The sequence below is a fragment of the Oryza glaberrima genome, chromosome 10 (genome assembly GCF_000147395.1).
Source record: "Oryza glaberrima chromosome 10, OglaRS2, whole genome shotgun sequence".
NCBI classification, from domain to species: Eukaryota; Viridiplantae; Streptophyta; class Magnoliopsida; order Poales; family Poaceae; genus Oryza; species Oryza glaberrima.
The window spans coordinates 20,630,844-20,642,182 of record NC_068335.1 but is presented as its reverse complement, the minus strand read 5'-3'; the positions used below and the strand labels follow the sequence as shown (position 1 = coordinate 20,642,182).

Here is an 11,339-nt window from a genome sequence, read left to right as displayed (position 1 = left end):
CGCCGCAGTAGCAAGGATTCGGCTTCGGCAGGTCCGGGACTGGAGCGGCGTTGGCGCCACGGGAGATGGGGATGGTGGCGGGGCGAGGGCATGGCGGCGAGGGCACCTTGAGCGCCCGCTCAGCGAGGGCATGGCGGCGAGGGCACAACAGCAACGAGCAGGATGATTCCGGCGACGATGGCACGGGGCAGCCGCGGCGGGGACGGAGTGAGCCGGGCACGGTGGCATGAAGGAATGTGCGCGGCAGAGGACACTGAGCGCACCGAGGAGGAGGAGGAGCGCGAGGACGCTGCCGCCCTGGCGGCCACCGAGCCCCCTGCTCTTGCCGCCAACTTCTCGAGCCTCCGCGAGGCCACCGCGGGCACGGCTGGCGGCAAGTCCAAGAGGAAGAAGGGGGCGGTCTCGTGGCGGACGTGGTCGGGGAGGGGGCCCGTGTTGGAGGAGGAGGAGCTCCAGTCGCTGCTCCGCATCATGGCCAGGTCGACGCTGGAGCGCTCAAGGCCAATCTGTCGCCGCGCGTTGGGGCGTGCGAGCTATTGCTCCCTTTCCACTGCGGCCACCGCCCACCTCGCCGTCGACGCCGCGGCCGCCGCCCACCTCATTGCCCTCGACACAGAGTGGGGATGAGGAGCGGCGGCTGTGAGCGTGCTCCCATCTCCCCCGACGCATTCCGTCGCACGTCGCCCGAGGTCCACCGCCCACCGCAGCCACCACTCCGGCACCCACTCGCTGATGCCGCCACCGAGCCCCCGCCTGCCATCGGCTCTTGTCAAGGGGAGAGAGAGAAATAAGGGAGAGGAGGAAGAAGGATAGTGAGAGAGAAGATGACATGTGGGACCCACATGTTAGTGGGTCCCACAATTTTTTTTTGTGTGAATGATAAATGGGCCCCGCATATATTTTTTTATTTTAATGCCACATAAACGCCACGTCAATGCCACGTGGAACAAAGACCAGGTCAACACTGCCACGTGTGCGCCACGTCAGCGAAACCGCCATCCAAAACCACCAAGGGAGTCAGATTGCACCGGTTTTACAAGTTCGGGGGGTCAAGATTTCTGGTATTACGGTTGAGGGATACGATTTAGATTCGGTGGTCAGTTGAGAGAGTCAAAGTGATCTTATTCCAACCGCAAAACAGCCGTACAAAACTCTGTTAATGGGCCTACATATTCCAACACACCGCCAATGGGCCGTAAGTGGGCCTAAACGCTCCAATATGGGCCGGAAATGGGTTATCAACATGGGCCTACTTCGGCGAATATATGGGTTTGAACGGATCATAAATGGGCCAAATGTGGGCCTCTGATTTCCATAATGGGCTTCTTCTTCAAATATAAGGGCCAAAGTTGGGCCCATGATGGGCTTGTAGTTCGAATATACAGGGCCATAACGGGCCTGATGATTGTAAAACGGACTGTGGATGGTGCTGATTTTGCTTGAGTGGGCCGTTCTTTATGGGCTATACGTGGGCTCACCTGATACCGGCCATGAGCCCATGACAAGATCATTTAAATGGGTTGCTTAAAGGCCTGATCTTTAGTTTAGTTCGTTAAGCCCACGCAACAGCTTATGCGCGCAGTACCAGCCTAAAGTAACCGAAATGATATTACTCACATATATATATAGGCCTTTTGTGGCCGAAAGTTCTATGCGCCTAACTTTCTCTTGATGAAATTGTTCACGTAATTGGGCCTATTAAATATCGGCTTTCTACGCTATAGAACGGGCATTGCGGACCAGATTCTCGGGGATATATAAGCATACAACGTATATCCATAAACAATAAACGAATTATATCCATGCTTTCGAGCTTCGTCAACCTGTACGCCGATATTTACCACCTGTGCACAAAAAGGCAGATATTCAGACAGCTAAACTAGACAAGCAATAAATTTAAACTTGTAGATTACATCTCATGTGTGTCGATGTACATCTTTTGCTTTTCTGCTTTGAAGCTGTTTCCTTCCGTTCATCTGGACCCACTGAAAGAGGAAAATGATAGTATGTTAAACTATGGAAAGTATGTACAACGACCACCTAGTAAAATTTGGGCTTGAAACGGATTAACTGATACATTAAAGCAACATTCATGAATCATCATGGTGCATATGTACCTGAGTGCAAAATCAGGTTCCCTGTCAACTTTACGCAGACTTACATTCATATACAGGCCCTGCGAGAAAGAAGAGTATTTTAGTGTATTTTTCAGATCTGAATAAGATGGGAGGATTGAGTTCTGCTGTCAATTGAAGCAAATATTTCTTCATTTCCAGCATCCCGTCTGCCCATTCAGGTAGAAGCTGGCAACTTACAGTGACTATATGCAATAGCTCCAATTGCAACATGACCAGATTTTCCAATTTCCTCGACCAAGTTTCAACTAGTTTTTATTTATTTATTTATTTATTTTGGGCGAGGAGTGGTATGGTGAAATATGCAGGAAAAGTGACTACTTCTAAACTCTAAAGCTGATCTAGACAAATTATAAACTCAGATCATGTGCCCTTTACAAGTGTGACGATAATTATCTCGTTCTAGGTTCTTTCCTACTTCCTCCGTTTCACAATGTAAGTCATTCTAGCATTTTCCACATTTATATTGATGTTAATGAATCCTGTCAGCATTTCCCACATTCATATTGATGTTAATGAATCTTGTCAGCATTTCCCACATTCATATTGATGTTAATGAATCTAGACAATATTCATTAACATCAATATGAATGTGGAAAATGCTAGAATGACTTACATTGTGAAACGGAGGGAGTAGTAGACAGGTAAGTGGTTTAGTATTTGTTATATTTCAACATTTAATGCCATCTGCTAGCAGTCATAAGCATTGACAGTGGAACACTTACATTGGTTGTATGAATTGTGGCCCCAGTAGTCATGTTAATTTTTTGATCTGGCACAAGCTCAATGTCCATCTTCTGCAACACAACAGCAAGTGCCACAATTGCTTCCAAGAGAGCAAACTGATCTCCAACACATTTCCGAGGACCTCCACTGAATGGGATAAATCTGAAAAAGAGAAGTGACAGAAAGGCAGCATAGTTTAATTTGTGTGTGTGTGTGTGTGTGTGTGTGTGTGTGTGTGTGTGTCCAGATGATTTAAAGTCAGTTCGATGATAAGTGGACACGTTGTAAAAACAGGTTAAAAAAATATCTCAAGATGACCTGTATTCAGTGTTTGTCTCATTTGGAACAGGTCCCTCTAAATCAAATCTCTCAGGAATAAAATCATCAGCTCTGTCCCAAACCTTTGCATAAGGAACAAACAATCAATTGCAACAATGTATAATGTTATGGTCGTTCAGACATTGCTAAGAGGATGACAATATCATAAAGACAGCAGAATGATTGCTTATTCACTGTGACATAAATTTCATTGCCAGTCACACCATTTCAACTAGTGAGCAGATAACCCTGCAATGCGCTGCTAAAGAAAATCTACATTTCACAAATATGCTGGACATAGATATGGTACTTTCACTAAACAATTGGCATAAAGAGCTTAAAAAACGCCAATCAATAATGCATGTGCTCCAATATTCAGATGGAAAACGTACCTCAGGTGACCTGTGTATATTGTACACTGAAATCATAATATCTTGACCAGCTTTGATCTTATAGTTTCCGGGAAGCACATCATCAACTATGGCTCGCCGTATCAACACCTGTTAACAAGAAGCCCTTGAGTAACCTAAACTAACTCTGAAGTTGGTTGACTAAGCGCAAGGAATGTACAGGTGGGTGTGGATAAAGCCGCATAGACTCATTTATACAGCGCATCAAGTACTTCAGCTCTTTTAGATCTTCATATCTGGGGAGTCTACCTTGTAGAACACGGTCAACCTCTGCTTGAGCTCTCCTCAGCGCTGCTGGATCCTTCAGTAGTGCAATACTGAGTAGTCAACATATAGTTAAGGGATAGCTTATCTTAAGTAACGTTTTACTTGTTAAATCATTAGCGCAAGGCGCAAGCAATAAGGGAGTACCTTACTGAGAAGATAAATAGTCCACGTCAGTACAGAGCCTGTTGTTTCATGACCAGCAACTAACATTGACAATAGATCATCACGTAACTGCACACTGGTTACCTGGACCGCATAAAGAAAAGCATGTTAGGTAACGGCAGTAAAACAAGTCAAAAGCAAGATGCATGCATGTGAGATAGTGAAAAAGAGTATTAATAGGAAGTTCCATTCAAATGCATCATTAGTTTGAAACAAAAGCTTTGTGGATTCAGTGAAAGTATTACCCACAAAAACAAAGGAACTGTGCATGGAAACTGTCTTATAAGATTCAAAAATCAATAATAAGTCCATGTCACAAAATTCTATGAAATGAGGGAATAGCTTCCTACTGGTACAAAAATCAATGAAGACTACAATTGCTGTAAAACAACATCAAGGCTTTAGATTAGTCAAAGTACCTCTTCACGGCTAGCAAGTAGGAATCGCAGGATGCTAGGGTCTGCCTCATTTACATATTCCTCACCCTCAATTTGTTCATTCTCAGCATCTACAATCTTCTTGCATTTGGTAATTAGGTCCTCAACGGTATTCCTGATGATGTTAACTGCCTTTTCTGCTTTTATTTGTCTAGGAACAATCTTGCACAGCAAATCAATCTATCAAGAACAAACAAGGGCTACATCAGACATCAGTCAGCAATTTCGTCTCACTAGAAGTTAGATAGGCCAACCATAATTGGATTTTTTAGAAAATAACATGGCAAAAGGAACATTACCTTCCAGTATGGTAAAAGATCTGTAGAACGAAGTTCTGCTTCCTTGAGTGCAGTGTAAACAGCATCAATAACAGGGCTATCTGATGTGAGGGAATCAAAATTGTAATTGAACAAGGACAAACCAATCACATCTAAAGTCATTTGAGAGAACCTTGCTTCCATATTTACAGGTTTGCCACTTAAAGCAGATGTCTCAAGCTTCTCCACTAATCTCTCAGCACATTTACAAAAAACTCTGTCAACCATCACCGAGAGAAATCGTTTGTGTAGAGATGGTACAACTGATCGACGTCTCACCTGAACAGATACCAAAACAAGTGTAAGTTGAACAAGAGATTATCAATTAGGTAAGTAGCACATAAAAAGGTAAGGGGCAAACAAGGGATTGTAAGAAAACACCAAACCATGTGAATTAGATATAGGAACCATTCACCTTTCAGAACCAACCCACAATCACCTTTTTGTTTTCATATTTTTTTATACTAGTTTCACTGTTCCAGCTACAAAATGAAATACTACTCTAGTACACTACAGAATATCCTCATGTCCACAGGAGCACCTATATTCTGTTAATAGCTTGTGAGAAGCTACTGTAATACTAAATGGGTAATAACATTGACTTCTGATAACATTACATAAGATCTAATAACATTGCAAGGCAATACCTTCGTGTGTCCTATCCAATTCAAAATGCAGGGAAATTTCTTCAACACATACGAGAAACTAAATGGCTACATCAAACAGCTTAAAACAACCAAATTACAAAGTTAGAGGAAAACTGTTAACTTCACCTAACTATGCAAAATTCACTCCACACCTAAATTTCTATCCTTATCAAGTGAGGACCAGAGGCAATATCTTCTGGGAGCGGTAAAAAGTTAGCTATTTATTTCCAAATCCCTAGGATGCTATGCTATGAACCACCAGCACATCAATACAGAATAGATTATCCAGAAAAAAAAAAAGGACAGCCATAAAGGAATCACGGGGTAATGTCAAAAACTCTAACTACTCCACAATTACCGCTTAACAAACAATCGAATGGCCCACATCCTTTGGTAACTCAATCTAAAAATAACCAAATTCTAAGGATTTACTACAACGACATAATCCGCTATAATTTTTGCAGGTTTAAGCCAATCAGGAACATTTCACAGCACTATACTACTATAGGATAGTCACTTAGCCATCCCCTCAAAAACAGCATTAGTCCAGAACACGAAGAGAGACAGAGAGAGAGAGAGAGCACCGTCCAGAGAGCGCCCTCGGCGATGGCGAACCCGGAGCCGAAGAGGAACTCGGAAACCTCGGCGACGAGCCCCTTCTCGTACCTCGAACCGTACCCACGCAGCACGTGCCTGGCAACGGCGGGATCGCTGACGACGACGAGATCCCGCGGCCCCGCCGCGAGGCGGTAGACGGGGCCTTCCTCGCGGAACCACTTGAAGAGAGGGAGGAAGAGCGCGCCGCCGAGGAGGTCCCGCACGTCGTCGAGCTTGGCGGAGGCGACGGGGATCCCCGAGTCGTCGCCCCCGCCGAGGCGGGTTGCCACCGAGCGGGAGAGCGCCGTGAGCCAGTCGGGGCTCACCCACGAGGTGGTGATGGGCGGCTCGTCTCCCCCCGCTCCGCCTCCGCCTCCGCCGCCGCTGCTCCTTGGCGGCCGCAGGCGGAGGCGGACGTGGCCACGGCGGAGACGCGGCGAGACCAATGGCGGAGGAGGCGGGCACAGGAATGGTACGCACGGGACGGCGGCGGCGGCGGCGGCGGCCATCGCACTGGCCGCCCGCGAGCTAGGGATTCGAGATGGATTTTGGGGAATTGGGGTCGCCGGATTGGGGGGAGAGAGAGACGAGACGAGATGAGCAGTTGGCAGTTGGGCGCGGGATGGATGGGAGGGGGAGGAAGGGGATGAGGTGGGACCCAGCTGTAAGTGGCGGAAGCAGCACGGCACAAAGCGCGTGAGTTTTGAATGCTGCGACTCTCGTGGTAGGAAGTTCTTGGGCCGGTGGGCCGTTACAGGCTTACAGCAATCGGTTACATACCAAGAAGGAAAAAGTACACATAAGGTCCCTCAACTAGTCATCGGGATAAAAAACGTCCTCAAACCACAAAACCAGATATGCGGGGCCCTTAACTATACAAAACGGGTCACCCGAGATCCTTCGGTGGTTTTGACCCCGGTTTTAGTCTACGTGACGACTGAGTCAGCGTGGGCCCCACATGTCAGCTGGCCACGTCATCACCCTCTCTCCTCCTCTCCCTTTCTCCTCTCTCTCTCACTGTCTCACACTCTTCTCGTTTGGGTAGGCAGCTGGGGAGGATGTCGGAGGGCTGTTGCCTTCGACGGGGCTAGGTGGGACGAGGGCGTCAGCGGCCGGCGACGGGCGACACGACGGCGGCGGCTGGCAACTGGCGACGCACCGCCGTTGCAGAGGCCGCAGGAGCGAAGGTGGGCCGCCGTCGAGGGAGGAGGTAGGCAAGCAAGGGGGGCGGGGAGGCCGGCGATGACCTCCTCACCGGCTGCGAGGGGGAGCAAGGCGTCGGCGGCAACGAGGCGGTTCTTAGCCGCGGCCAGCTCGACCCGTAGTCTCTCAAGATCCTCGCCGAGCAGCATGGAGGGACGACACGGCGGCGGCAAGCCAGTCGCATCATCGGGTTTGATTTCCGACAGCAAATTTCCCTGCGCAAACATCAGATCGGGATGGCTGCGGCGATCGGGATGCATGATTCGGAAGAAGGTCACTACAGTTTTCACTCAATTTTGTCCAGGTCGTTCACTCAATTCGGAATGAAATTCATTTTCAGTAGCACTGGCACATGATTTTTCAAAAACATCAAGTTGTCTCAACTCTTCGGATCGAACAACTGCTTTCTTGGATCAACATCAACAAAATAGGATTATAGGAGCACTGGCCGCTGCACATGATTTTTTTGGTTGGATGCGGCAGATTTGGCAACGCTGAGGAGCTCCGCGGTGTGCAGGAACGTGTCGCCGCGAGCGTCGTGGTGTGCGGAGAAGGAGAACAGCGGGCAGCGTGACGCGGCAGCGAGGACGACGACGCCCAAGCCCGCTCTTTGCGCGGAGAAGGAGAGCTACCGTCTGGGCAGAGAGCTACCGTCTAGATTTTTTTTATGTTTGCGTGTGATCAAGGCTAGACAGAGAGCTAGATGGTAGCTCTCTGCCTAGGGCCCAACCTCAGCGCCAAGAAAAATAGCGTTGAGACTTAAGACCTCAGCGGCAAATCAAGTGGCGCCGAGCTCTGGGACTTAACCGCGTGCTTGCGGCCGACCCAACATCCCTTTTGTGTTGGCCGTCAACTTGGCGCTGAGCCTACAAACGTCAGTGCCAGGAGTAATGGCGCTGAGGTCCTCAGTGCCAAGGCAACGCCCAACATAGGAGCTATGTTGGGTGGGCTGGCCTCGCGCGGCTGTTGACAGAAAACACGAGGCCTGGGAGATCTGCTTAACTCCAGTGCAGGTCCAAAGCTCGCCTTCGGATGTATGAGCGTGCCAGTTGATTTGATATTGCAATCAACAAGAAATAGAACAAAGAAACCGCAATTAATCCTATAAATGATAGCCGATCGGCTAGGTGTTGATGACACATCATTTATTTCAAGCCGGTGTCATGTGTACATCGATCGACAAATATCAATAAGCAAACCAGAACTAAATCTACTCGATCGGCTGTAGATATTAATGATATATAATCCTTATATCGATATATACTTAAATCAAATTATTGGGATAGATCGGTCGCCTTGCCGAGACAGTATAAATCACTTAGATCGAAATATATATTAATAGTAGGATTATATACATTCATAGCATAGCCGATCAGGTGGATCTAGCATATATTGGCTAATACTCCGATACTACTCTATACTAAGATTTTAAAGCAAGTAGAATATACTAAACATAAGCTTAATATACTTAGATGCGACAAGATCTTAACATAAGGGCAGATTTAACATATAGATCAAGCATATAGAATAAAAGTAGTTAAATCAGATAAGATCGGCTGAAACTCCGATACTACCCTAATCAGCAACCAGAAAGCAGGCTAGAGATTGCAATTCTAAGCACGACTTAATAGATCAAACTCAACTAATGCAGCATTAAGTATGAAAAGAAAAACAATATCTGGACAATCAAGCCGCTGGAAGTTTCATAGAGTGGTAGATATATCACATAGTCTAAGTTAACATCATTGTCTAACCTAATCGGCTTCCTTCCATTAACAGATGTTAGCCGATTACAGATTAGATGAAGATATTATCGAAGATTATGTGAGATATATGATAACTCGACGAATTATATAGACAAGATTAGAGTGTCATAAAGATGTAAGCACTAATCTTGAGAACATAAGTCGTCATGACAAGCTTTACCTCTTGTTGAAGATCGAAACCGATGCAGCTCAACCCGAGAGCACGAACTCGTCGAAATAAAACTAAAGCATAAAGGGTGGCGATGCGCCGAGATTGTATTGAATGTCTTGTCTTTTTTACATAGGACTCGGGTCTATTTATACCCGAGAATTACAAGATACGTTCATAACAGACACGACTATTATCTCTAACAAACTCTAAGATACCATAAGTCTTTACGGCAGACTTTTGTCCAAACATATCTCTAAGGAAATTAAATAGAATATCCTAATTAATAGATACAATTGCCTTCCCAGGACTCTATCCATGCATGGCAATCATCTTGAAGCACATCAACTTGAACCCGATGACGTACACTGAGTCATATTATCAGAATTGGCTGTATCGGCTAACCCCGTCCGACTCGAACTCTGCCGACATGACCTTAGCCGATTTGGACTGCAGCCGATTCTTACTCTGTTTCCGCAACGATCTTCATCTTGGATTCCACTTTGATCTGATCTTCACCTCCGATGCCAATAGTGATAGATACCAAATTTGGTTGTTAACAGCGGCTAAGTCCGAAACCTCAGCGCCAATGTACATGGCGCTGAGGTTTGTAGGCTCAGTGACAATCTCAATGGCGTTGAGATTTGCCGGCTCAACGCGTCCTTGCGGCCGAACACAGGAGCGATGTTGAGCGGCAAGGACGCGAGCATCTAAGTCCCAAATCTCAGCGCCAAGCAAGCTGGTGCTGAGCTTAGTGGTTTAGCGCCAATGAGACTGGCGTTGACATCCTGCCACGTAAGCGTGAGGATTGGTAGGGGGCTCAGCGCCAACATGGTTGGCGCTGACCCCGTGGCCTATTTTTGGTTGAAGTTTTTAGCAAGTACTAGTTTTGAAATAAGTTTTCCCTAAGGACCAATTTGTCAAAAACTCCCGAGGACCAGGTGCCAGTTGGAGAAGTCAGATGACGAGACTTTTCCGATCCTATCCAACCCATCCGTCCCGCCCCGTTGCTACTCCCTCCGGGTTGATAATTCTTGTCATTTTGGACGTTATTTTTTATTATAATATGTATAAAAGTATTAACAAATATATGATTTTATTAAAGTATTTTTAAGACTAATCTATACATGTTTGAAAGATAAATATTTTAAAAATGATTTAAATCAAATATTCTAAAATTTAATCTCACCCTTATCTAAAACGATAAGTATTATCAGCCCGGAGATGGGAAGAGCATTTGTTCTCCAACGATTGTGCTGAAGAGAGACTGATTTGTACAAGTGTGAATGCCGCACGTGTGTCTATGTAATGGACTTGAGTAATTAGTCTTAAGCATCCCTAATTCGTGGACAAGAAACTTAAATCAAGCGATCCAAGACGAAGACAGCCGATCCCGGGACAGGAGGGCATGTCTGACACAGCAACTCTCTCTTTCTCACACACACACACAGGACAGTATGGCACACCATGACCACCGATGACGCAGCCGCGAGATCAGTTTGGGGAGATGCAGCGCAGCTAGCTAGGAGTAGCGATGTTCGGTAGCAGAACAGACAGAAGGCAACCGTGGGCAACCAACCAGCAGAGCCCGCGTTTGCGGATGACCATCCAGCTGCACTGCATGTACTACCGATTCGCGCCGCGGGGGGGGCTACGCCAAATTATAAACCGGATCCGATCCTAGTCCATTCATTCACAACACACGTGTGTTCTTGATCTTGGATAGGAGTAGTACCTGGGTTCAAACAACGAACCAGCGAAAGCACAAAACAACGCAGTGTCGATCGAGCCATATGAGTGGAGTTGGGATCCTATCCTGTAAATGTACGTGCAGTAAGTCACTGATATATGGGCCTGAAATTTAGGTGGGACCCACATGTCAGTGACACATACCACAGGTACAGTAATGTACAACAGTGGATTTGCATCCGAGTGACCATTTTAATTTTAATAACCACCCAAGATGGATCGGACCGGTTCCATCTCACTTTTTTTTTAACCTTTACCGACCTCATCTCACCTCAGTTGTATGACTGTATCTCCTCCATTCGAGTCATGTTACTGTTCACAGATCCCCACACGATGCTGTAGGGCCTCTGCATTTCGCCAGGCCCGTCAATAAAATATGAGTGTCGTATGATAAACACACTCTCTTCCTCTCACGACAGTAGATACTACTACTCCTATATCCTACCAATGGATCAAA

The 11,339-nt window shown here is 46.5% G+C and overlaps 1 protein-coding gene and 1 pseudogene across 2 annotated transcripts; one reads left to right on the top strand and one right to left on the bottom strand.

The window, feature by feature from the left end:
• Positions 1 to 1,349: 1,349 nt before the first annotated feature.
• LOC127753455 (carotene epsilon-monooxygenase, chloroplastic) lies at positions 1,350 to 6,651 on the bottom strand. Of its 2 annotated transcripts, none has more exons than XM_052278934.1 (11): positions 6,004 to 6,651; positions 4,755 to 5,051; positions 4,438 to 4,635; positions 4,001 to 4,102; positions 3,750 to 3,890; positions 3,572 to 3,679; positions 3,180 to 3,262; positions 2,861 to 3,023; positions 2,118 to 2,176; positions 1,935 to 1,985; positions 1,350 to 1,844 (listed from the first exon to the last, which is right to left on the bottom strand). In XM_052278934.1, the coding sequence occupies exons 1-10, from the start codon at positions 6,523 to 6,525 to the stop codon at positions 1,973 to 1,975; spliced, it is 1,686 nt and encodes a 561-aa protein (XP_052134894.1). In that variant the 5' UTR covers positions 6,526 to 6,651; the 3' UTR covers positions 1,350 to 1,844; positions 1,935 to 1,972. The 2 variants fall into 2 exon arrangements, 1 of the variants encoding a protein (XP_052134894.1); XR_008012562.1 differs by having other exon boundaries at positions 1,353 to 1,844; positions 1,914 to 1,985.
• Positions 6,558 to 8,361, top strand: LOC127753456 (uncharacterized; annotated as a pseudogene).
• The last annotated feature ends 2,978 nt before the right edge of the window (positions 8,362 to 11,339 follow it).

Coding starts and splice junctions, on each gene's coding strand:
- LOC127753455 (XM_052278934.1), bottom strand. CDS start 6,525: ATGGCCGCCGCCGCCGCCGCCGCCGTCCCGTGCGTACCATTCCTGTGC. Junction 5,052..6,003: donor CCGAGGGCGCTCTCTGGACG/GTGCTCTCTCTC, acceptor GTATCTGTTCAG/GTGAGACGTCGATCAGTTGT. Junction 4,103..4,437: donor TACTTGCTAGCCGTGAAGAG/GTACTTTGACTA, acceptor TATGCGGTCCAG/GTAACCAGTGTGCAGTTACG.